Source organism: Mesocricetus auratus, unplaced genomic scaffold, assembly GCF_017639785.1.
Source record: "Mesocricetus auratus isolate SY011 unplaced genomic scaffold, BCM_Maur_2.0 Super-Scaffold_100014, whole genome shotgun sequence".
Taxonomy (NCBI): Eukaryota; Metazoa; Chordata; class Mammalia; order Rodentia; family Cricetidae; genus Mesocricetus; species Mesocricetus auratus.
In genome coordinates this window covers 55,332,809-55,360,430 of record NW_024429197.1, presented here as the reverse complement: position 1 = coordinate 55,360,430, position 27,622 = coordinate 55,332,809, and the positions used below count along the sequence as shown (strand labels likewise).

Genomic DNA, 27,622 nt, shown 5'->3' with positions numbered 1-27,622 from the left:
CTCAAATGATGCATACCTAAAGAAAACTCTACAACCATGGTTCTCAACTTGTGGGTCGTGACCCCTTTGAGGGTTGAAGGACCTTTCACAAGGGTCATCTAAGTCCATCCTGAATACCTGATATTTACATTATGGTTCATAACAGTAGCAAGACTACTCACTGATTTTATGGTTGGGGGGTCACCACAACATAAGGAACTATATTTAAGGGTCCCAGCATTAGAAAGGTTGAGACCCAGTGCTCTAGAACATCCTAGAACTTCATCTTACTATTAAGGAGGGCTGGGGCGGAAGACCAGATATAGTGGTACACATCTGTAATCCTAGCACTTCAGGAGACTGAGCAGGAAGGCCAAGAAGTTCATGGCTACCTCAGACTACATGCCAGGCGTCCAGTCTTAAAAAACAAAACAAAACAGAGAGAAAGGAGTCCTCTTCTCAAAAGTTGACTATTTTTGAGAACCTTTAAAAATGTATTAATTATCCACGCTCCAGGGCAGACCTAATGCTCAAGAATAGCTGAGTGGGCTGGAGAGATGGCTGAGCCGCTAAGACTGCAGGCTCACAACCAACAGTATAAGAATAGCTGACCAACACAAAACATAGTCCTTCCTTTACGTCCTCTTTTTTGGTTATGGTTTGGTGGGCTTTGTCCTTTTGGTTTTTGTTTAATTGTCTTTTTTGTTTCTGTTTTTGAAGAGAGAGAAAAGATTAATTTTGGTAGTAGGTATGAAGGTGGGAAGGATCTGAGAGAAGTAGAGGTGAAGAAAGAAATTTTTAAAATAGTAAAAAATAATTTAAAAACTTAGCCTATGTTTGTTTTTATTTTTAAATTATTTTAGGTTATTTTTAAACTAAGACCCTTATACTGAAAGAGCTAACATTTTGTTTCTGAAGAAATCTACTCAACACGAATAGCATAAAGAGACTTGTCTAAAAAGAACAACAGATACTTTCTCAGTCCCAGTGCAGCGTAAAGTTCACGGTCTAAGACTAGCTTTTTTATTTTTGCCTGTACTCCCGCACTTGAAGGAAACACAGGTCTCTAACATTAGTGGATATAAACATGTCTTACCAAATTCCGCTTTTTTAGTGGAAGAAAGTAATAATAGTGGCAGAAAGAAAACATCAGTGCGTAGCAAGTGAGAAGCTCAGTGTAGAAACACAACTGCAGAAAGAGCCAGTGGTTGTCTTCACCTACACAATTGTTTATCCTGGAGAGAGAGAGACATGTAAACTTTAGTGAGACACTCTTACCAGGGTGGTGAGGCTAAGCCTGTCCCCAACCTAAAAGCCAACTGTTTAAAGACACACATTTATCCACTGGAGTCTACAGCCCTCTAATTTACAGCAGCCCAGCGAGGCAGGAGAGCAGACACGGGCTGTCAACACAGGAAGAGGAACACAGCATTCAGGCCACTGGCCAAAGGCTACCTGGAGAGAATGAAACTAAGAGGACAAGGGGAACCTGTCCCTGGCTTTCCCGCCTCTGTAAAGCATTCTAGCAGATGAGAGCAATCTGAGTACTACAGGGAAAACAGCTCCAACTTGCTACCTGGATAGAAATATCATATATATATATATTTTCTGAGACAGGGCTTCTCTGTGGCTTTGGAGGTTGTCCTTGAACTAGCTCTTATAGACCAGGCTGATCTCAAACTCACAGAGATCTGCCTGCCTCTGCCTCCCGAGTGCTGGTATTAAAGGCGTGTACTACCACCACCGCTTGGCCTTTTTTTGTTTTTTAACTTTATAAAAAAAATTATCCTTGGCTGCTGAAAACAAAAATGTATTCAAGATCACTTACGTGTCCCCTCTGCCAAAATAACAGCAGCAGATGATGGTGCTATCATCATAAACTACCAAGACTGATTTAAAAGGAGTGTTCTATTGTTACAAAATTAGTATATTTTAAGATTCCATAGAAAAATCTAATTTAAAATTCCAATACAAAATTATTTTTCTCAAAATTCTATGAATGCTTCTCTTTCAAAATAGAACTATATTATCACAAGGGTGTGTGTGTGTGTGTGTGTGTGTGTGTATCAAGTTCAATTTGTGCCTTAAATTATACTTCTGAGATGAATACTTTTTGCATTATTTTTAAAAATCAAACACAACTAAGCTGAAACCCTGTGGGGTTTCCCTGCGGCTACAGGACACACACTTGGAAAACAGGACAAGTCAAAGCTTTGTTATCTTCAGAGACACTTTAAGAGAAGCTGCTCTTTTTTTTTTTTTTTTTTTTTTGGTTTTTACGAGACAGGGTTTCTCTGTATTGTTTTGGAGGCTGTCCTGGAACTAGCTCTTGTAGACCAGCCCGGCCTCGAACTCACAGAGATCCGCCTGCCTCTGCCTCCCGAGTGCTGGGATTAAAGGCGTGCGCCACCACCGCCCGCTCACTCCAGCCGGAAAAGGCTCAGCTGCGGCTGCCCCACCTGTAGTGCAATGTTTCCCTTTTTGGGGATCCACCACCCAACTCCCAAATAACTCACACACAGTGGCTTACTCTTAGTTATGAAAGCTAGCCTTAGCTTGGCTTGTTTCTAGCCCGTGTTCCTTACCTTAAGTCATCACATCTACCTTTTGCCTGTGGGATTTTTCCTTTTTTTACTTCTGCATATCTTACTTTCACTCTTATGCCCACGGCTGGCTGGGTGACTGGCCCCTGTCGCCTTCCTCCCTTTTTCTCTGGGGCTCTTCCATTGATCACCCTTTTCCTGGCTCTCCTTCTATTTATTCTCCCTGCCTGCCAGCCCCGCCTATCCTTGCTCCTGCCTTGCTATTGGCTGTTCAGCTCTTTATTAGACCATCAGGTGTTTTAGACAGGCAAAGAATCACAGCTTCACAGAGTTGAGCAAATGCAGCATAACAAAAGTAACATCTTAAAATAATATTCCCCAACACCACCCTCCTCTCCTTAGCAGGCTCCAGAACAGGCTAGGAGACAGCATCTAGGGAGCCCTGACAGGCAAAGAGCATTTAGAAAGAATGGTCAGAGACAAAAACAAAGACCTTGAGGCATCTGAGGGTTCACCACTGACTCTGAAGCAGTTACAATGCTGCAGTTCTGAGAACTTTAAGAACCCCCTGCTTCCAATTAACACTGTGGGCACACTCATTTGGACAGCAGCAGTGCTCTGCAGGAATTCAACCTAAGAAATCCCAAGTCTAGATCTGTCAACCTTCCTTGTTAATCTCCAACTTCTTTCTACTCCCCTCTCCTCCCACCAATACCCTGAAACAGACACCAGAAGCAAGAAGCCTATGGACAGAAATATCTCAGATCATGCTTCAAGTTAAAGGGTGCTTCATTTCCTCACCAACAAGCTAGTTTTACCTCTTAAAAATATATCACAAGTATTAACAGGCACATAGCCCAGATTATTTTTTTAACTTTAAATTATGGCATTTTCTTGTAAGGAAGCATTAACACCCAACTAAAGCATGAATATTTACCATCTTTTTCATTTATCAGGAAAACTAATACAAAAAAAGTGTTAGGAATTTTCAGTGTGATTATCACTCATCAGAATGCAGATTTCACATAGTATTTTTCATGTACTATTATTGTGGTTATAAATATCACTGAGGTTTAGAAAATTAATTGAGAACTGATCTATTTAAAATGTGAAGCACACTTTTTGAGCACTGTATGTCATAGTATACAGTATCCTATAGAAGATCTAAACAATTTAAAAACCTGAAGTGCTTTTATTTAAAATGCTCTTCAGAAATAAATAAAATAAAATGCTCTTCTGTTTTTCTAGTCTCTGGAAATCTATTAAATAAACAGTTCACAGGTAAAAAAATTTTAAACTAAAAGTTTGCTAATTAGCAATGCTATCAAAATGTCATAGTTATAAGTAAGGGAAAGTTATCATAATAAAGTTATCATAAATAAGGAAAGTGAAACTGATTAGCATCATTAGACAAAGATGAAGTTTCTTCTCCAGCCAAATGCAGGTAAATAAACTTTCTTCAAGTTAAAGAGGACTATTATATAGCTAACTTCATATATATATGCATGCATGTGTGTACAAACATACATTTATAAAGTGCTATATCAATTTATAGGTGCTATAGCAATTTAAATATTTAAACAAGATCCAATGTTAGAGAAGCAGAATTAAATATAGTATCTTGCTCAAGATTTCTCTAACAGCTTTGAAATGAAATACAATAGATTCTCAGAGCATTTGGTTTTTTGGTTTCTTATCTACTTTAAACAGAAAGTCTTTAAATATTACAACAGAGCCCCCTATTGACCAAATATATTGGTAGTTCCACAGAAACAGCTAATTGGCACTTACAAATATCCAAGATGGCACAAAATGTTAATAATGTCTAACAGAAAATACTATAAAAGGCATAAGGAGTGCAAGGGAGCTATTAGCAAATCTGGAAAGTGTTCCTCAACAAGTAAGGAAGCAGTGGTCATGTGGCTTAAGCCCCAGTAAGAGAAACAGTTGTCCGGGGAGTGCTTCCACACAGCTGACCATGTACCGAATGCTCTGCAGGCATTGCTCCATTTGATATGACTACCTTATCCTTCTGTATATTTGGGTTTCTGTTAATTTTGAAGTTTTCTGCTCATATGTATTCTTGTTAGAAAAGATAAATCTCTACAGATAATTTACTCTGGGACTTGCAAGAACCATTTTTATTAAAAAAACACTTAGTGGAATGACTGAAGTGTTATTTTTGCTTAAAGCTGGATGGTTCTCAGATTGTTTGTTTTTATTTTCATTAACTAATCCTCCTGCCTCAGCTCCTGAATGCTGGGATTACAGATGTGCACCAACACACTCAGATGCTACAGGATAATTTCACCAGTAATCCTGCTGCTGTCTGTAAGCACTATGATCACCTGCTTACCAAGGACAGTGGTGGTCCATCCTCCTTACACAGTGGCCACAGCGGCTGCAGTGATGGGAGCGCTTTGGCCTCATCAAATTACACTTGTTGCACAGCTCCCACAGCTCCCGTTCTGTAAAGGAGAGCAAACCACTTAGGAAGAAGGCACAGGAGTGATGCTAAGATGCTGAGACTCAGTAACCACAGCAAGTGATGCTGAGACGCTGAGACTCAGTAACCACAGCAAGTGATGCTGAGACTCAGTAGCAACAGAGTGATGCTGAGACTCAGTAAGACTCAGTAGCAAAGGAGAGTGATGCTGAGACTGAGCAACCGCTACATATCACAAGGGGAGTCTTGAACTTGTTCCTCCAAGACATTTCTCTTTTTTTCTGAGTCTCCAAAGTAAGCAAGCACCTTTGACATAAATGCCACTATATACCTTCTGTGTTTTTAAATATTTCCATTTTAACATTACAAAAAAAGATACCATTATTTCAAAGTAAATGACAGGAAGCATGGTTCTGAGGAAAAAAAAACATGAGTGCAACCAAAATCTTATAAAACCCTAAACTCAACCAAAACACTAGAATTTTATATAAGTCAATTAATTTACACATTTTTAGCTAAGAATACTAAAGAAGAAAATACTGAATCTTACTTTCAATATATAAAAGTTGAAGCCAATCTTATGTCTCTAAAACATCTTATGTTTTTAATATTAATAAATTAATTTGAGCATGTGTATTAAGAGTAGGTTGGCGGTCAGACTCGGTTTAGAAGACACCCTATAAAGAAGTGGAGGTTAGTATTTAATGCAAATAAAAAGATGAGTGTTTTTCATGAGACAGGGTCTTACTACTATGTAAACCAGGCACGCCTGAACTGCCAATAGTCCCACCACAGCCTCCCTGGTACTAGAATCAGCTTTTGCCTATTACCCAGTAAGTAATTTCCTCTGTGCTGCAAGAAAACAGTCTACAATCATAAGTTTGCAGAAGTAAAGAGAAAAGTGTTTTGTTTTCATTAAAAATAGTTCTAATCACATCCATAAAAACTATTAATTCATCTTGCGATAAAATAATTGCTTCCTTATGTGAGATCCATATTCCTTGCAGTTACTAAAATGGAACTTTACCATTATAAAATTCTTAAAATTTCAGCACTTATATTTCTACTATCTTTATAATCTTACAGTAAATGGATAGACATAGCAGTTCTCAGAGTGAATATTATCATGGAGAGTGTGGTCCTTGTATACTGTAGTAATCATTAAATGCCTGCTCAAATAGGAAAGTTAAAATTTGTAAAAGAGATTCTAAATGAAGATGACACCATGGGAGTGGGAAGGGAGATAGGAGACAGAGGAGGGGAGAAGGGGAAGGGAGAGGAGAACATGAGGAATCAGGAGGCCGAGTTGGGGGAAGAACAAAGGAGAGCAAGAAAAGAGATACCTTAATAGAGGGAGCCATCATGAGCTTAACAAGAAACCTGGCGCCAGGGAAATGTTCAGGGATCCACAAGGATGACCCCAAATAGGATTCTTAGCAATAGTGGAAAGGCTACCTTAATGCCCTTCCCTTATAATGAGATTGATGACTACCTTAAATGCCATCCTAGAGCCTTCGTCCAGTAGCTGATGGAAGCAGAAGCAGAGACTCACAGCTAAGCACTAAGCTGAACTCCTGGAATCCAGTAGTAAAGAGAGAGGAGTGATGAGCAAAGGTCAAGACCATGCTGGGGAAACCCACAGAAACAGCTGACCTGAGCAAGGGGGAGCTCATGGACCCCAGTCAGACAGCTGGAGAACCAGCAGAGGACTGAACCAGGCTCCCTGAACATGGGTGCCAGTAGGAAGGCCTGGGCAGTCTATGGGGCCTCTGACGGTGGAACCAGTACTTATCCCTAGTACACAAATGGGCTGTAGGAGCCCATTCCCTATGGAGAGAGACTCTTTTAGCCTGGGGGGAGGGGGGAGGACAGGAGGGAGAGGGAACTGGGATTGGTATGTAAAATAAGATTGTTTTTAATTTAAATAAAGAATTGATTTTTAAAAAAAGGTGACAATAGTGTTCAATTTTCTGAAAGGATGTCCTTTTTAAATTCTATTACTTTGGTTTAATGGCTGGGACTAGATCAGAATACTTCAATCTTAATAGAAAAGTGTGAGAAAACTCTGCTGTAGAAATTTTGAAAGCAACAGGTAAGTAAAGGAAAATGTTTTTTTAAAAAAATCACCTCTTATGGTTCCTTTTAGATGGAAACATGCCATGAGAGATACAACGTTGCAGCGGCCCACCTGTACCGCACACAGGATGGGAACTCCTGCACAGTGGCTCCAGCAGGTCCCAGGGGCATTCAAGAGCAAAACCTAAGGCTGACACTGGTGATTCACACAAAGCAAGCAGACAGAGGAGATGCTCCACAGCGGGCCAATTTCCACAGAAAGACATTATAGAAACTTTCAAAAGCAGTCCTTTAAAGCACAAGTATGTTTTCAATCTTCTATCATTCTCTGGTTTTTTTTTGGGGGGGGGGAGGAGGGATTCAAGGCAGGGTTTCTCTATGGCTTTGGAGGCTGTCCTGAAACTAGCTCTTGTAGACCACGCTGGTCTCGAACTCACAGAGATCCACCTGCCTCTGCCTCCCGAGTGCTGGGATTAAAGGCCGGTGCCACCACCGCCGGCTCTATCATTCTGTGATGAATTAGCATATAACAGTCTATGGAGAATTAATGCATTGTTCCATGTCTAAAATCATGTTTCCAGAGGAGACAGTAACTCTGCTGCCCAAATCAGACTCTTAACTTCTCCCACCTATAACCCCTTCTCACTGGAGGAGTTTTTAATACAATCCCAGTTATATAGGTAAGTAAGTTTAGAAAGCAAACTTTATTGATGAATCACAAATCATTTTAAAGCAATTATTCGGTTTACACATGATTTTGACATTTAAAGAATTTCATACCAGTAATACTTGTGCTTGTTAGCTTTCACATAAAGAAAGATTTGATGAATATTTGATACTGCAAGACAGAAAGCTTTTAAATGTTTTGCAGTTGACTGATACTCTGACTTTATAATCCTCAGTGCTGAGAACACCACATATAAATACATAGCACAAATGGCATAAGAACATCCAAAGCCATTTCAGAAATTATTCCGTCATAATCCCAAGCCAAAAGTCATTTAACAAAATTTTAAATGAAACTCAAGTCAGAAACTTAAGCAAAAAAAAAAAAAATATATATATATATATTTCTTTCTTGAAACACATCTTCCTATTTAACCCTGTTTTGCCTGAAACTCACTATGTAGACCAGGTTGGCCTTGAATCTGTGGGTGATTTCTCTGCTTCTGCCTCCTGAGTAGTAAGATTACAGACATATATCTCTCACCTAACTCTTCAAACAGCAATATTTAAGATTCAACATTCCAGGAAGATAAATCCAAGGATTTGTCCATTTGATACATGCACACAGAGAAATGAAATAGGAAAATACTGAGTTCTTGTTTTCTTTAGACTTTTGTCTCTACAAGAGAAGAAAACTTTGTACGTACAGTAAAAAAAAAAAAAAAACTACAGTTCATGCGTATAATAATACAATAGCCATGACTCTGATCCTAAGTGTTTCAGGCAGCATTTACTAGGGGGAGACTGTGCATTCCAGAACTCAGTGACATTACCCACTGCTCAGTGCAGGCAAGTGCTACTAGACGTACCTCAGACTCAGCATTCATTTCACTTAGAACTAAGTTTGCACCATTTTTACTTTAGTTGAAGTTTTCCTGACCCCCATATTAAGTTACAGGACCCACAGTTTAAGAAGCTAGGGCCCAGGCTAGCAGACTAGCAAACTCCAGCACGCAGGGCACTCACGTTCACTCCTTTTCTATAAAACCCAAAAACACTTGTGACTCAGAATTACAAAGCAAAATCTTTTAAAATCTTCTATTTTCAAATAATACAGCATGTTCTGTCGGGTGGTGTGAGAGTGTCCTAAAGCAGACTATGGAGAAGGCCACACGGCAAACTGGACACTTTCAATGAATGAACCATATGACAGGTCAATTACCCTCAACAAAGCAATTTTTCAAGAGCTCAAATAAGATTAGCCCATAAAATTTGAAAGGGATAGCAATAGTGATATTTCTAAGTTAGGTTACTGTTTATACCTGCTATTTCAAATACACATGTGAATAATTTTAATAGTATGTATGTATAACAATCTCATTTGACTACTAGATCTACATGCTTAAAGGTTTTAAAATCAAATTCTGAGTATCTTCTCCCTTGTGCTTAGCTTCGCCTCACATTTAGTGGATCATATGTGTGCTGAAGGTATTAAAAAAAAAGACCAACATCTAGATAAGAGGCAGAGACTAGCTGGTCTGGAATACTCCATACAGCTGCAGAAACTGCTTCGAGGCTTCAATAAGGTAGAAGGTTATTATCATTCAATATTTTGTTCAATAAGAAATGGCTCCCAAAAGTTGTCCTTTGATCTCTACATACAGACTGCAGCATGTATGTGTCTGCGAATGCACACCTATTCAGTGCTCACTCGCTCTCTCTCTCTCTCTGTCTCTGTCTGTCTGTCTCTCTCTCTCTCTCAAACACACACACAGAGAGGGGGGTGGGGGAGGGAGGGAAAGAAGAAACTGTATATAAAATAAAATAGTTCTGGGTGATTCATTAAAAATTGTTGATAACATGTAAGTATGGCTTTAAGTTTATTTTTCTGAAGAGTCCAACTATATGAAACTGCTCAACCTTCAAGATTTTACTAAAAAAAGCACGATTCTATATTTTCAATATCTGTCATGCTATATTATTTTCCTATGTTAAATTGGCAACTTTTATCAAGTTAAAAAACATACTTACAAATACATCAGATAACCAGTGCCAACAAGTACAATACAACTCCAATCCTCCCCAAAAAATTACAGTAAAGGTGAATGACAAAAGAAAATTTTAAATTGTATACACACACAGTTAAAAAGATGACAGTGACGGGCTGGAGAGATGGCTCAGAGGTTAAGAGCACTGACTGCTCTTCCAGAAGTCCTGAGTTCAATTCCCAGCAACCACATGGTGGCTCACAACCATCTGTAATGAGATCTGGTGCCCTCTTCTGGCATGCAGACATACATGGAAGCAGGATGTTGTATTCATAATAAATAAATAAATCTTAAAAATATTATAAAAAAAAAAGAGCTGCAAGTCCTCAAAAAAAAAAAAAAAAAAGATGACAGTGACAGTTCCAGGTTTGTTGACAGCACTGTAACTCTCCAACTAGGTAACCTAGGACAATCACATTCCTACCTCGTTCATCCTACTCAATTATCATAAGAATTATGTGATATGAGACTTGTAGACTTTGAAAAACAAAATGTAATAAAGACAATTTAATCATTTGTTTAATTGGGTAATGGAGAAACTCTTCAGTCTCTTAAGAAGAAAACTGCCACCATCAAGTAAGACAAGACAAAATGTGAATCCCCCTAAGTCAGCAGACTCCCTGATGTCCTCTATGAACTTCTATAAAGACAACATGACAATGTAGTGGTTTTATATACAGACATAAGTCAGCTCACAGACACTATGATATTCTTTGTGGAGCTGGGGACATGGCTGAGTGATTAAGAGCACCTTCTACCCTGCAGAGGACTATAATTCAGTTCCCAGCACCCAGGTCCAGAGAATCTAACCTTCTTCTGGCCTCTGAGGGCACCTGCATGCACATGGTGCACATATGTACATATGTACGGGAACACGGGCACGGACACACAGATATACACACACACACAGTCTGTAAAAACTCTGTTTAATGTTCAGTGTTTTTATAATTTCATTACTTGATGACTTATTTATTTGCTCATTTACTTATTGTTATTGGTTTACTCTCCTGGTGTTAAGAGTCTGAATTTAGAGCTTTATTAGTAGTGAACTTGTTTGCTTGTTTGGATGGTTCTTTGAGAGACAGAGAGTGTTTGTGTGTGTCACCATGTACTTCATGCTGGGCTCGAACTCCAGATCTTCCTCAAGTAGACTTATTTTTTAATAATAAAATCTCTTATAGAAATTGAGATTCCCTGATGCTCATGCTTGGATGAGGTTTGATCGCAAAGGCCTGTGTGTTAAGAGTTTGGTCGTGAACAGGAAATGGAGACGCTCTCTGAGAAAGGCGGGCCTTCACTGTGGTGGGACTGACCTCAGAAGAGTACTAACCTCCTAGAGCAAGTTCTCATGAACCTCTAGCTCCCTGTTCTGAAATGTGACGGTTTGTTCTTGCAAGCATCTCTGCCACTGCTATCCATCAAGATGTCACACAAAAACTCCTAAAGTAGAGCTGAGCCAGTGGAGATACCACGGCCCCTGTACCTCTAGACTATGAGCTAACGAATCTCTTCTCCATCAGTAGCCTGCCTTGGTTATTTCATTACAGACACAAAACTACACAGAGAACTGGATTCCAGGGTGGGACTGTTACAATAACTCTACGGAGAATGTGCAGCTGGTTTTAGAACCAGGTTCCTGGAAGAGTTTGGGAGAACACACTAGAAAACCCTAGAATACAGTAAGCAGGGACTTATGAGAAATTCTGGAGGGAGTTAATGTTTGATGGAGATAAGGATGCCTTCCCACATCAATGTGTACTAAATAAATCGTTTCTTCACAAAACGTGCCTGCCTTGGGTATTTCACTATAATGACAAAAACTTAGCAATGTGCCTATTTTTCTCTTCTAAAATTTAAAGACCTAGCAATTTAATTGTGTGACAATTTCACAATAGTTGAATCATGGCTACTCCCTTTAGACGCCTTTTATGGACTGTGTCAGGAGGCTATAGATATTTGAGTGCTTGACCACTGCAAACAGAAGTGCTCCTCAGACGCAGGTCCAGAGTTATAAAAGGCCTGTTTCTTTGTTCTGGGGCTACCGGACTTCGGTGTTGAAGCAGCAGCATATGAATATAATATAGACATTTTTTAGCTACACTGCCTGGGAGGAAGAGGATTACAGAGTACCAGCCTATCTGTTCTCACCCCCAAACAAATGCAAATTAACTGCTAAGACACCACACCGCTACTGCTCTAAGTGAACAAAAACTACATATTCTATACAGTGTTACACTACACAAATACCAATGTAAATCTAAATCTGAATGGCAGGTCTCAGAAACCAAGAATCAGGGCATCTCATTTCATATGGAATTGCTACTTTGGTTCCCATACTCAGTTATACACTGAAACCATGAGGAATCTTTCAATAAACTCACACCTGTATCAGTGCCCAACTGTTTTGATGTAACTTAATACAGGTTGTGACCTGAACACCGATTTTTTTTTTAAGCTCCCCAGGTAATTTGAAAGTACAAATTTGGAAACCACTAAATTACTATAGAAAATGCTCTGCCTCCAAAATAGACTACAAAAACATATAGGAAAGTACAGAACCTAAAAGTTAACGTAGAAATAATAAAATGAGCTCAAAGAGATAAAAGTGAGCTTCTATTATAGCTGATATATAACAAAATAAACAATTCATTTTCATTTTTATAGTTTGAATGGTTATCTGGCAACAGAATAATAAAAATTATCTTTAATTGGTATCAGAATCAAAAGTTTTCCATTTTTCATCAAGTTGTTAGAAGCCGCAGAAGTCAGGAAATAGTGTCTATAACACTGAAAATATTTGCTATAAGCAACTTAACACATGGTGAAAATCCTGTTTCTTAGATATTTTGTTTCATTTATCAAATATTTATTTGGGGTACATGGCAGACTCTTCTGGAGACTGGAGATACAGTTCACAACAGCACACATACACTCAGAAGGGGAAAGAGCCCACATGTTCAGAACATATATGGATCTAAGAATGAGGAGAAAAGAACAGCCACAAAAGGAGGGAATGTGAGGGGTCTTGCAATTGAAATAGACATGTTAGCAAAGACTTCAAAGTGGGTTCAAATGACTGGCATAAACCATATATTACAAGTAATAAGATGTGTTAATAAATATAGTAATTCAAGCATCAGCAAAGTGGATTAACCTAAAGACAAACCCACCTGCATGGGGGATCTTGGGGTTTTCAGGGAGTCTTCCAGGATCAGTTAAGGAGGCCCTCACTAAGGCAACCAGACAAAATATGGAGATGCCATAGAATACTGTAATATGAAATTAAATAGAGCAATTAGTCATTCACCATTTAAAATGTTTTATCAACAAGCGCAAAGTTTAAAACATGCATTTTAACCAACCCCATGAGGATAACTTTATCAACAGACTAGATATTAAAACAAAGAGGATTTATTTTATTTGCCAAGATGACATTATACTAAAAGCACCAATTTAAATATGATTTTCTAAAATAACTGATAAATTAGATTCGTTCATACAGTGGCCCCCGATAATGACAAATAAACGAATGAAGTCATTTAAAAGAATCAAGACAGCATTTAAAAAGAATTCTACATTTAGCCTTTCCTCAGGTCTATCTTTAAAATTATTCTAAATTGGCCGGGCAGTGGTGGCACACGCCTTTAATCCCAACACTCAGAAGGCAGAGGCAGGCGGATCTCTGTGAGTTCGAGGCCGGGCTGGACCGACAGCCTCTGAAACAATACAAAGAAACCCTGTCTTGTAAAAACCAAAAAAAAAAAATTATTCTAAATTAGTGATATTCTATTGCCCCTTTTGATGTATCTTAAGAGATGTACTTCAAAAATGAAGAATTAGAAACATTTGAATGTTAAACTAACCATAAAAATGACATTAAGGAGCAACTGAGATTCAGTCACTATAATTACATATTTTAAGTTAAAACATAGGCCTTTTGTAAGGAAATAAAAAGCCATCACACTGAACACTAAAAAGGAAACAGTACTCACTGAATGTGTGTCTGACTGCAATGTAAGTGTGTTTGTTTGCCTGTGGGTTTGATGGACATCTTACTACAGAGCTCAGGCTGGCTAGAAGTCACCATTTTCCTGCCTCAGTCGTCTGAGTGCTAGGACCACTGGATACATGATCATATCTAGCAATATGGATTAGCCTTACCACATGTACAATGGGAATCACAATTTATTACAGCTCTTATGATATCAAAATGAGGGAACACTGTAAAAACAATGGATGATCTCATGAGTCATTTTTTAGGATCGTGAAATTCTCATCTACCAGTAATATATCCGATCCCTTTCCCTATAATGCCTCCATTTTCAAGCCAGGCACAATGACGCATGCCTGGGACCCCAGCATGAAGAAGGCAGCAGAAAAATGGCAACTCTGAAGCCATCCTAGGTTCCAGAGTAAAGCCCTGCTTCAAAATATCAATCACTCAATCAATCAATCAATCAATCACCTCCCATGTCTGCAGTCAAATACAAAGCAGAAATAGAACTGCTGTCAGGCTTTCCTCTTGAACAAAATAGTCTTCAAGTACTTCCCAGAGGGAAACGAATGCAGATGTAGTATCTTAACTCTGCAAGTTAAAAAAGCTATTGGCTTGTACAACTGTAATTTAATTAAGAGGTTAGCAGTACTACTGAAATAGCATATTCAAATCATGGAGACACTGTCCTTCAAAACATTGACAATGATAAAAAAATCTTTACATAAGGTAATAAGACTTAGAAACTTACTTATTATTAAGATGCCTGGAATATGTCCTTCTTCATAGTGAGGAAAGAGGACAATTTTGGGAATTAAAACAATATTGTATAACCAGACAAAGACAATCAAGCCCATGCAGCACCAACCATGTGGGTCAACAACAAAGTGAATCCGAAGCCCCATTCTGCAGTCCTGGAGCTGCCTGCCAGCCCACAGGAAGACAGCCCTAAGAGAGAGAAGAGAGAGTTACTTCCATGGAGAAACTACTCAACAAAACTGCATCTCTGGAAACCACATAACAATGTTTACTGAGTTTCCTTTGTATATTGAGGTTTCATCTCAATAAGAATTTAGGGAAACAAATCAAAGTTCACTAAAATCTTCAAATAATTTAATTTATCCATTATAAATCACCACTAGTAAAAGTGAAAATGGCATGATCTGCTCAAATGTAGATACTTATTTTATCCTTAACTACAAACGCTACATGTAGACACAAAAGAAAAGAGTGAATATTCGACCAAAAGACATGTGCAAAAGTCTTAGCACTTTAATCAGGAGGCTAACACCACAGACTCTAAATCTGGTTATCTTACAGTGAAAGGGGTATGTTCTAGCTGGAAAGGAATTTGAACCTCTAAAGGGCCAAAAGAGTTCTGAGTTCTATACCTTGATCTGGGTAGATATATGCAAATGTAAACATAAAGAATGTCTGTGTACTTAAAACCACAATGAAAAAGTTTATAAATAATTTTAAAATGCTAAAACTAAGTGAAAGTTACAAATAGTTAAAATGATTAAAATTTATGGAATGAAGTCCAACTAATCTCATTACTATCAACTCAAGAAGACTCCTGTTTATCATCCAGTTAAGAGTTAACAATCAGCAAGAGATCCCCCATATGACAGTCTCCAACTGACTTGAAATTTCAATCAGAAGTGATGGCCATCAAGTGACCTAAAATATGTCCATACTGTAGTAGGCACAACTTATAAACATTAAATAACAGTTTACTGTACACAGTCTTGGGGCATCCCTGACATAAACTATAATGGTAAATAATAAATCAGGCCAGTCATCCTCAAACTTGCACCAAATCAGAATCAATTGGGGAGCTTAAAAAAAAAACCAGATTCCCAGACCCCATTCCAGGTCCACTGAATAATTCCTCACAAGGCTCAACATCAGGGCTGGGGATTTAGCTCAGTGGTAGAGCTAGGTGCAAGGCCCTGGGTTCAGTCCTCAGTTCTGAAGAAAAAAAAAAAAAAAAAGGCTCAATATCATCCCTGTGCATCATCAAGATGCCTGCTGGTGCAGTATATGTACTTGTACCAGTCGTTTCCTAGACACTGTAGATACAACTATTAATAAGGCATGATCTTCAATCAGTGGTTCTTAATCTATGAGTTGTGACCCCTCTATCTCCAAAAATATTTAAAGTTCGCAGCACTAGAAAGGTTGAAACTACTGTCTTTTTTTTTTTTTTTTTTTTTTTTTTTGGTTTTATGAGACAGGGTTTCTCTGTATTGTTTTGGATGCTGTCAGTCCAGCCTGGCCTCGAACTCACAGAGATCCGCCTGCCTCTGCCTCCCGAGTGCTGGGATTAAAGGTGTGCGCCACCACCGCCCAGCTGAAACCACTGTTTTAACTAAGTCCAATTGTAAAGTGTCATTTAAAAGGGTTAATTTATTATAAGTTCCAGATCTGTGAACAAAGTCAGTAAATGCACAGAAGATGGGGCCTAGCTACCATGGGATTCAAGCAGCACTTCCAGAACGCATACAAACTGAGTTCAAACTGATACAAACTGAGTTTTTACATCTTAAAAGATGTAAAAAAGTTACCTTAGCAAAAAAAAAGAAAAAATACTGCAAGAGAGGCAAGAACAGGGTGACGATGACTGAAAACCGCAGGAGGAGTCACAATCTGCCACCAAAAGTCACAGTGCCCCCAGGAACAGTGACTGGGGAACACAGAGGAGTTCTATCATGAGGGAAACAGAAACGTCATTTAGAATGTTCAAACTTTATTCTTATGCACAGGACAGCTATTCAAATGGGGGGTAAGTAAGATTTGTACTTTAAATTACTGGCACTCTTGTATGGGGAACAAAGTTAAAAACAGATTAGTTAGACTAAAAGAATAAAGACACGAAAGCCAAAATTAATTTTAGAGAAGAGACCAATTGAAGTAAAATCGAATCAGTGAGCCTCACTAAAAGTGACTCCCTACAGGAGTTAAAGAATGGACAAGGATGACTCCCAGATCTGCAGCTAGTATGTTACCCCCAACTATGTGATTCTAAGGATGACTGGTCTCCCACTGGAGGGCCTTGGCGTACTCAGCAAGCCCATAGGCTACCAAAACAAAGACCAAAGGCCACTTAGAAACTCCCAACTCATGCAGCAACAGAACACAGCTAAGTAACAGAAGACTCCTTGCAATTCCCAGCACAACTAAGAAAATAAATTAATTTTAAAATATTTTAATTTAAAAGGTACTAGTTTCCCCTTTTAAAAAATGGCAGGAACTCAAATGCAATACTCCCAACAATTTAAATCAGATAAAGTCCAAATCACTATTTTTATAAGAATGCTAAAATAGGAATTGAGCCTAGGCCTTTTAAAAAGTAAAAGTTGAACTTCATTACCATTTACAAGACAGTTCAGTATCATTAAAGAAAACCAGAGACTCTAAAGCATATTGTATAGTTTGCTAGGTATCATTATACTAAAAACTAAAGGAGCAAATAAATACCTACACAGCTAAAGAGACACATTTCAAAGAATAATTTGGGAGTATGGGAAGTTGGAAAAGAGTATATATATATATATATATATATATATATATGTATATGTATATGTATATATATATACTATACATATAGGTAGATAGATAGATAGATAGATATAGATATAGATATCTCCCAGGCTAGCCTGAAATTTACTATTAATATTTTTATCCCCAAGCTAACTATCAAGAGTTACAAGAAAAGACAGAGACTTTGTCTCCCAACATAGTCAATAGTATGAACCATTTGCCTTTTCGGCCTTCAATGCTTTGGTTCTACTCAGGACTAATAACTAATTTCACATGCTCTAGAGTAGTGTCATGGCTCATTCCTACTCTTGTTAACATACGAAACAGAAACACAAACAAATCTGCTAAGCACATAGGAAAATTATCAACTATTCATCTTTTAAACTCTGTTTTTAATTCCTTTAGTTTTGAAGCAACAAATTTTTCTCATTATTAAAAGATCAATCCCTCACAACAGAAAAGACAAAAATCATTTAAGATGGGTCTGTTTCCCTGAATGAAAATACATGTAAGCTGGAAAACTCTAAAACACCATCCCCAAGAAAACTGACCCCAGAGAAATTCACGGTCAGAGTAACACACTGTCAGATATTGAAAACAAATACCTGATTAGTAAAAACTAGCGGCACATGGTTCTTGCAGTGGGCTGGGAGAACAGTGGTCTTCCGAGAGCCCACAGCTGGTTCCAGCCTGTGACGGGAAGAGTGGCAGGATCACTCCAGTGTGGATGACTACCAGGTGTGGTCGGTGGCTGGACAGAAACTATTACACACTCTGAGCAACAACCAAACTCAATAGCGCCGCTCAAGCTTACGGGCAGCATCTGCCATGTACTTTCATTAGCGGGAGATCCCCACATGCTAATTCCTATATTAAATGTGAGCTCGTAATCAAACTTTGAAGTGACTAGTTGGTGAACTGGTTCGTCAACACTGGAGATTGCTGTCTGGTGACGACACTTTACTATAGTGACTAGCTTCATATTGATGTAAATTACTACCGCACAGACTACTTTTAAAGAAATTATAATTCAACTGTAATAAACTGCCCTGAGGAAATATTTACAATGTTCAATTTATCCTGAAAGTATACAATCTTTCCTTTCTTGCCATTTCAGGCACCTTTAGTTCACCACCTCAGAAAAAAAGATTTGAGTCATTGAGGGAAAAAAATAACAAGAAACGACTGTATGACAGAAAATTGTAATATCAGAATGAAAATTTTAGAGAAAAATAAGGATTAGCCAAAATAATTAAGAAGAAATGAAGTCAAGTACATATTTGCAAACAGTTTCCTATGACTCTCCACTTCAGCTAAAACTGGTTTTACTACTTACTATTTCACAAGTATGACAAACATTCATCATTTGCTGTTCATGTCTGAAGTCTCCCCAGAACTCTGCTTACTGTTTAAATCTAACTCACTCTCCAACGCTACTACAAATTTCCCTGACTCTTTAGCTGACGATGACCATTTTTCTTGTAGAGGTCAATAAAATCCAACTCTGGAAGAAGAGCCGGGGATGTTAGACTGTTGGAGGAAGGATGGCCTTCACAACCAAGACCCACAGACACTGACTGACCACAAAAAAACTTAAGTTTCTGAGCTCAAAATACACCAAAACCAAAATGACAGACAAGGCATTCCTGGAAAGAATATTATAATGTATGACTGATAAGAGGCAGGCAGAGTAAATACATGAAGCAGCAACTCACAAACAGAAAGAAATCTAGTGGGAGTCATTACTGATGAGGAAATGCGGAGTGACTAGTTATTTCTTCATGTTGAGAAGGCCTAGGGAAAAGAGCACCCCATACATTGTTGACCTGCATGTAAATGAACACAGTCCTCCTGAGAGGGCAATTTGGCATACCCGTCCACATGTGAAAGCCTTTAGCCCAGCAGTTTTATTTATAATAGCTACGAACGCTCACTCGCAAATGCACAAAGTGCACAGAACAAGGATATACAGCAATGCAACACTTTTTGTAACCATAAAAACCCAGTGCCATCTAAAACCTTATTGTAGGTTCATCAAACATTCGGCAAACCCAGGAAAAGTACATTTAAGATTGAGTTATTCTGTGCTATGTGCATGTCAAAGCTATAAGTCAATCTTGAACTCTAGTTAATAATAACCTATACTCAAGTATGAGGGTGAGGTTCCTGATGTGTGCAGTTTACTTTGAAATAGAACAGTAACAATAAAGTTGATCTATGGATGGACGGAGAGACAAGTGAGTATATGATGAAGTTCAGACTGTCAGTTACAGAACCTACGAGATGGCATTCAGGTGTTACACCTCAAAATGTATTTCTATGTTTCTGTTTGAATTTTTCAAGGTGAAAATTTGGGGGCCCAAGTTACAGGACAGCTTGTATAATAGTTTTTGTTAGGGAAAATAGAAGTGATTTGTACATAGAGTACATGAGGGACGCCGGAAGGAAACAGTAACCAAGCTGCTAACTGCGGCCATCAAGACACAGTGATACAGGGTCGACCCTCGTGTGCTTTCTGAGCTCACTGGGGAGCTGGTTCTGCAAGCTGGGTTACACCCCACTTCAGACCCAAGCAAGTTTATGTCTTATGTCCTCCAAAACCAAGGAGGAGCTGTCGCACCTAAATCTGTGACAAGAAGAAAAGAATATTGCACAGCAGCCTAAAAGTAAAAACGCTGTCCCTGAGAATAGTAGAAAGTGAGCCATCTCCAACAGAGGTTACAACTGTTCATCACGGTAGAAATACCTAACTCAGGACGGGAAGTTCAGCCGTGGGCAGACCATCCATGGGGAGAAAGCTCACATGGGAAGCGCAGTGACTGCCTCTACTTCCCCAGTGGATTTCTGTTTGGAATGGCGTCCCCTGTGCTTGCCATCTCAGGCAAGCCACTTCAGCTGTCACTTACTGGGTACTGTAAATCCTCATCCGAGGACGCTCTTCTGTCAGGTTCCCCTTCTCTACTCGTTTCTTTTGCTCGCTGTGCTCGCTCACTTGAGACTGGACACACAGCCATTACATCATTTAGACCCAATGTAACACATGGCAGACAGAGTAGTGGGGAAGACAAGACGACTTTTATGTTCTCAACTCTAAATTCTTCTCAAACAACTGAAAAATACAAACAGCCTAAACAAAATGTTTGAGATTTCTGACTTCAAATTAGTTTCTTCATACAATACAGACAGACCTGCATAAAGCCATGTAAGATTGATAATTTAAAAAGATATTTCTGAGGTTTTTAATGAAAAGGGCTTATTTAAGAAAATAAATTCCATCAAAATTTAAAATAAAAAAGTCAAATCTAAATTGTCTTAAATTCTTCATAGCAAATGGACAATCTGCTCAACACAAGATTCCAAGGCCACACTATGTCACAGAAAGCAAACACTTACCACTTGCAGATTCACTGAGATGAGCTGTAATTCTCCTGGCACTTGCATTTAGAAGTGGTATCTTCTTGAATCATTCTTTTATTTCTTTCTTTATATTACTTATTCCATCAGATGGGCCTCCCTTCAATAACAGTTCCCCGTGAGTACCTATGAATAGTGTAACAATAATTTCTCACAGAGATAAAGACAGTACGCAGGTAGACATTCTGAGAAAACGCCAATAACTAAAGTGTTCGAATCAGAACCAAGGCGATCCCACCCCACCCGCCCCCAGGAGCACCAACGGCCATTATTCCTGGAAGCTCTCTCCTTTGAAATCACTCAGTTCCCATAAAACCAAATGATCATGTGTGCTGCATCTGGGCTCTCCTGAACTTCCTTGGCCAAAAGCAGGGTCACAACGCATTCTAAGCTCACTTGGTAAGAGTCAGGACAATGAAGATGAAAACGTGAAACTATAACTCTCTAAGCATGATGAATAGTGAGTAAATGTAAAATACATGTTTTATTCAAATTTTTAACAAAACCGTATCTTCTTGTAACAAAACCACTGACAGTCAACCACAAAAGTGAATTCGTATAGTTCACATGTTAAAATATAATATCATAAAAAACTCTACATAGGAAATGCCAATTCACTTCTTTATTAACCAATTTACTAAACATATGCTATCTCCTAGAGCATGGATGCTAAACAAACTCAGGTCCTCTGAAGAGCAGCAGGTGCTCTTGGGCACTGAGCATCTCTCAGCCCCCACTAACTCTAACCAAGCTCAAAGTGGTCTCCTTCCCTTCGCTTTGGTCTTAGGGACCAAGTATTTATGAAAAACCCCTCAATGGTAATTAAATGAATTCTGTTTTCCAGGGGGAAAAAACCCTGAGAATTACATGTAGTGCATTTTGAAATATGACTAAAGTCAATACTGGTGTGAGGCTGGAGCTCTGGGGTGGCTTCCCCCAGCACTTTCTGTTAGTCACATTATTAGGAAAGAGCACAGGATAATCATCCATGAGTCAAATTCCAGGCACTCGGCTTAAGTCAAGGAAGACATCTGTGGAATACATGTAATAGTCAACCCCTAAATCCAGAAGTTAGGGGATACCAATATTCCAATGTCATAGAACATAAACATTGTACATCTGTAAGAATGTAACTCTTTAAATAATTTTTCAAACACACTACAATAAAAAAAAACAAAGTTGCAGTTGTATATCTTTAAAGACACCCATAAGGCTATTTTTACTTTATTCTACTCTAAAAATTAGTTAATCATAGCGGTCATCACTAAAATACCAGTCTCTAGCTGACTCTAGGAATCAGCCAATAAGCTAATAAAAATTTAAAATATCACAGATAGTGTATTTATCAGCAAAGGAGACCTAACTCTAGTATGGGCATTAAAAATAAGGAGCTAGTGTCAAATTGTGACACAGCCTCTTTTCACTTTCCAAGTTTCACTGAAAAACAGTGATAGTAATGCCAACATAGAGAACTTTTCAGTGAAAAGTTGCCTAGCAAGGAAGCAGCATTGCCCAAAGGTAACTAGAATGGAAAGTGAATTAAAGATAAGCATTGCTTCTAACATTAGCAATTACTAGATAAAAGTATCCCTGCATCCCAACATTAAAAGCTGTACTAAAATTTAGCCATCCATCTACTTTCTACTTTGTTGAATCCTAAATCCAGGGCATTATTTGTCATAATAAACCCTTAAATGCCAATGAGATGTCTCAGTGGGTAAAGGCACCTGCCATCAAGCCTGAAGACCTGAGTTCAATCTCTGGGACCCATATGGTGGAAAGAGAACCAACTCCTGCACATTGTCTCTGACTATACAATGCACATGGCAAGCATACGCCTGCACACACACACACACACACACACACACACACACACACACACACTCTCTCTCTCTCTCTCTTACACATTCACACAAAATGAGTAAGCTGTCAGGAAAACCCCTTCAGTTACTGCAGTCATGCCAACTAGCATTGTACTGCACCGTAAGTTTGCAGAAAAGAGTCATGCAACATGCTGCCTGACATATTTTCAAGCGGAAAAAGAAAACAACAGGGTTGAGTTGAAACAGTCCCTACTCCAAATCTCAAGCACAAGGCAAGATGTCAAACTAGAGAGTGAAGCATGGACGGAAAACAGCACTTGACTTCAGAAACTGGTGAGCAAGGCCAATCCAGGCATTGGGAGACAGTTCTCCAAGAAGAGTTGGAAAGAAACATGGGTGCAGCAGTGTCCAAGTGTACTGCCCTTGCACCCCAGTGGTTCCAAGACTGTGGGAGGCTTTCTGTCACTGAGTTTGAACAAAACTGAACACAAGCTGCTGCCCGTCACACGTATTTGTCACTCTGTACACTGGCCTCACGGGTGAAACACTCACAAATAATGTACTTCAACACTGAGCTAGAGCTGCATACTTCAGCACACTCTCCCGACAAAAACATAACTTGGAAGACAGAATGGGATCAACTGAAGGCAGACTACCAAACATTGTCTCAGCCAGTACGAAAGTTCTGTGGGGATTCTCACTGAGGAATGTGGGGGTACAAGAACACAAAAGGCAACATTGATGTAGGGTAGGGACAGGTTCAATAAGAACCTTCCTCCAAAAACAGCACCAGGAAAAAACGTTCAGATAAAGTAAAAGCCAGAAATGAAGAGTTGACCAGGTATGTCCTTCCAAGTGGGAGAGTGCGTAAGCTATAGTGCTTCAAGTAGCCACTGGGCCAAGACAGCCTGTGACACGGAAAAGAAGCTAGATTAGGTTGCCCACACTTAGCAGGATTGATCAAAGCAGGGATGAGTTAAGCACACTAACAGTAAATGTTCCTAATCATGAAAACCTGCTGCTGGGCAGTGACCGCCTTTAACTCCAGCACGTGGAAGGCAGAGGCAGGTGGATCTCTGTGAGTTCCAGGCCAGCCTGGTCTACAGAGCGAGTTCCAGGACAGCCAGTGTTACAGAGAAATCCTGTTTTGAAAAACAAAACAACAAACAAAAGGTTACAGCTTACTGGGGACTCTTAACCAACAAATCATAATCCTGGCAAGACCGGAAATAGGTTTCTTACTACTTTGGCTTTTTATCCTCTTTTTTTCTCCCAGTGCCAGTGATCAAACCCAGGGCCTTGCTCATCCCAGGCAAGAAATCTACCAGTGACTGACACATGTAAGTACACACACACCGCACACACAGGTACACACACATATATGCACACATATACATGGAGAGAGATCAAACATCAATTTCAATAAGAGCCATTTATACACTGACTGTTCCACTAGATGGTAAATGAATGATCTTCTATTTCTAGAACATTTGAAAAGTTGAGTCTAAGCCCTAATATTTGGTTAAATATAAGAAAGACTACATACCTTTCCTTTCCCTAAGCTGAAAACGTGTTTCCATGCGGACATTCCCAGAGTTCTAAGTTTCTTTACTACTCTATATGCTCTCCTATTATGATTCTGAATCACCCACTATGAATTAGAAAAATCACTCAGTGGGAAAATAAATAAAAATGTTATCATCGATTGATTTCCCTCTTTGTCAGGATCCCAATTGCTATACTGATGTGTCGGTACTTAGGTGTTTAAGTTTTCTTAATAAAACAAAGCATACTTAGATGTCAGTTTCTCTTGAACATGTACTATTTTGTTTCTTCCAGCTATAGCTCCTAAAGTATTAGTAGAAATTTCCAGTTTGAAGATAATCTAGTATAATTCTACTGTTTTATTACCAAATTGAACTCTGGGGTTCTGATACTACAAACATATCTACATTTTCCCCCCATGAGATAGATGATTTAAATGTACCCTCACCATGCCAAAAGGCATTAAATTAAAAACAAGGCATTTGCCAAATAAACATGGAGAAGCTTTAAGAAACGGTTCTTGGAGAAGTTTAGCCATCTTCCTAAATATCTGGGTGAGAAAAAACGTTGGATCCCTGACCTACCCGTGACCCCACAGCTGGAGAGTACAGAAACCAAAAGTGAATCTGTTTTTTCTTTCCTCACTCCAAATCGTATTTGTTTTCTTTCCAACTGACTTCACACCTCTTCAAAAGCTTTACTATTGAGAGAGGGCACAACTAAGGTAAAAACAGAGGACCCCTCTGAACTTTTATCTTTGAATCTCAAGCGCTGGAAGAACTTAATGAGATACTGCACCAAACCCTTCATCTAGGAATGGTACACTAGGCAGTCATCAAACAGTAAGTGCTATTATTATCGTTTACCACAAAGCAGGTAGTGAATTTTTTTGGGGGGTGCACATATTAGCAGTGGGTGGAGGACCCATTTGACAGGCCTTTTAAACTTACGCTTAATTACCCTTATTTGCCCTTATTTGGGGCTGCAATTTTACACTATGATTTATGACCCACCCACAATGACCTTGATTTTTCCCCCCTCCTGTACTTTTATGAACTGCTAGACTGCAGTATTACCAAGTAATAATCGACCAGGTCCTGTTAGCCCTGCAGATACAAACATCTTCCACTGACTCATAAGGGATCTTAAAAATGTGACCCAAATACAGCTCGAGAAAGGCCATAAATCTTAAACGATCACTGCAGCTTAGGTCCAGGTAGCGATTAGAGAATGGTTAACAGTGCAAAGTGCTGCCATGCGGAAAGCCATTTTCTCAAAGCCACCCGATGTGGCCGAGGGAGCGGAGAGAGAAGGTCAACGGGGGAGGGGTGCACGGTTTCTCCAAGGGATCCTCCGCAGCTCCTCCGCACCAGCGACCTCGAAATGAATGAGACCACACCGGCAGCCCGGGGCCCCGGAGGTGCAAGGAAGCCGGAGTCCCGGGGGGCGGGCGGGGGCGACCTCGGCGGGTTCCTCTCACCACCGCAGTCAATTCCCCCGGCCCGGGAGGGGCCGCGCGGCCTCCGGGAGGGATGCTCCGCCGCGGCTGGTGCAGGACCGCCCGCCGGCCCACACTCACCGCCGGCCGCTCCGCACGCAGCTCTCCCCTCGGCTCCGCGCCTCCGCCGCCCAGGCCGGGCCGCGCTCCCCTTCCGCTTCCGGGAGCCGCGGCGCCGGGACCGGCCGAGTGGGTGTCGGCATGCCCGCGCGCTCGCGCGGAGGCACGGCCGCCGTCGCCGTCTCCGCTTCGCGCCCCGGAGCCGCGATGGGAGCCGCCGAGGGCCCAAAGACCTGAAAGCGCTCCGCCGCCCAGCGCTGAGCCGAGCGGGCTTTCACCTAAGCCTCCCTGCGCCTCCCTGTCCTGCTGCCCAGGAGACCCGCCCGTGTCCCCACACTCTCCCTGCATAGGAGCACCCTTAGCTTTAAGCAGTGTTCTCAACCTCCTTCTGTCAGGGCGACCGACCTTTCTCCCCAGTGACAAGTTATGGATTTCCAGGGCACTTCGCTTCAAAATTCAGTCTGCAACATTTGACATCTACAACACTGGATCTTGTAGGGAATGCCTAGGCTGGGCCTGGTCATTCTGTACCTGAATTTTGATGGGATCTGCAGGTGACTCCTATCAGTACACCCCAAAGGTAGAAAAGCATCCGTGTTCAGTATTATTATGGCCTTTAGACCCTCTGTTGGGATGTCCCAGTCAGTCAAGCTTTTTCCAATTCTTGTTGGCAACCTACATCTTCGTATGCATTTCAGGAGACCTCTATAAGTTTCCAGTTTTCCAAGCAGTGAAACCTAGGAAAAATTGTTGGGCTTGGCAGTTCAAATAACCCATCTCCCAATCTAAGTTGTTCCCTCGCAAACGCCTGAGATAACATGACTAAAACTTTTTGCACCTCACGCCAGCTCCTAATACAGTGCTGTGGGGAAGCTTACACTGTTCGTGGTGCGTTACACCTGCATGACCCGAAAGGAGAAACAGTGTGTTTGTGTGTGGGGGGGGTTGCCTGCAGTAGGAAGTCTGTACTTGTTGTTGAATGGTCTTGAAAGCCTTCCAAATGTAATTGTTCCTGGTGGTACCAATAACTCAGGTCCTGGGATGACAGCTGTACTAACTCCAAACTTTCCTTCAACTAGCTTGTGTCATTCCTGTAGAATCCCTTTAATTTCATTCCCCTAAAAAGTTTCTCTCTCCTCTCAGGCTGAGGCAGGATAGGAAGACAGAGAAAACAAAGGAAATGGGAAAGGATAAAAAGAATCTCATCCTGAGATCTAGCTTTGGTTTCCTCTTGGCTGAGTGTCAAGAAACTTCAACACAACCTAAGGCATAGGTTGCCTACAGAGGTAATGTTCATTTTTCCAAATACATCTTAACAATGTTAAAAGTCACAGTGGTCACTTAGGGCCAGAATGCCCGTGGCCTTGAATTCAACTCTATTAGCACTACTCTCTCAACTCTAAGTCTACAAACAATAAACCTCATAAAACCACCTTACAATCTTATTTACAAAAAGGGAATTCTTTGGTTTGGTTGTTTGTTTTGTTTTGTTTTCAAGACAGTGTTTCTCTGTGTAGCTCTGGCTGTCCTGTCCTGGAACTCACTCTGTAGACCAGGCTGGCCTTGAACTTAGTGATCCCCCTGCCTCTGCATCAAGGGCATTCTTTAAGATAAGAGAAATAAATAAATCATCCCTTTACTTTTAAACTGTACTTAACTTATAAACTTTGCCTATCCTTTAATCCTTGTAAATTACATATTTTGAACAAATTAATTAGAAAACTGAAGAGCTATATGTGTGTGCACATACATATACAAACATATATGTATATATCATAAAGACTCCTAGCATAACTGCCTCCCCTCCTCCCAACACACACACAATCATGCCTCAGGTGTGGAGGATTGTCCTTTCCACAAGCAGATTGGCTCCCTCTCTGTGGCTTCTCCCTCCCTCCCTCCCTCCCCCCCCTCCTATAACCCTAACCCCCACATGCGCTTAAACCTGAAATACATGTTGTCCCTTATTGACACTAACTAAATTCAC

General features: G+C 40.0%; 1 protein-coding gene across 4 annotated transcripts in view; it reads right to left on the bottom strand.

The window, feature by feature from the left end:
• The window catches only part of Zdhhc21 (zinc finger DHHC-type palmitoyltransferase 21), a 54,883-nt gene extending 29,086 nt beyond the window's left edge, over nucleotides 1-25,797 (bottom strand). The window contains exons 1-7 of one of the 4 annotated variants that reach the window (XM_040757234.1): nucleotides 25,657-25,797; nucleotides 20,689-20,835; nucleotides 20,202-20,404; nucleotides 14,504-14,700; nucleotides 12,929-13,027; nucleotides 4,879-4,990; nucleotides 1,076-1,214 (exon numbers count right to left, since the gene is read on the bottom strand). In XM_040757234.1, the coding sequence (XP_040613168.1) occupies nucleotides 1,076-1,214; nucleotides 4,879-4,990; nucleotides 12,929-13,027; nucleotides 14,504-14,700; nucleotides 20,202-20,221 (567 nt within the window). In that variant the 5' untranslated portion in view covers nucleotides 20,222-20,404; nucleotides 20,689-20,835; nucleotides 25,657-25,797. Of the gene's footprint in view, nucleotides 1-1,075; nucleotides 1,215-4,878; nucleotides 4,991-12,928; nucleotides 13,028-14,503; nucleotides 14,701-17,900; nucleotides 17,986-20,201; nucleotides 20,405-20,688; nucleotides 20,836-25,153; nucleotides 25,533-25,656 lie in introns of those variants that run through there. The other 3 variants (XM_013122089.2, XM_040757235.1, XM_013122088.3) reach the window with 3 other exon arrangements.
• Between the last annotated feature and the right edge of the window lie 1,825 nt (nucleotides 25,798-27,622).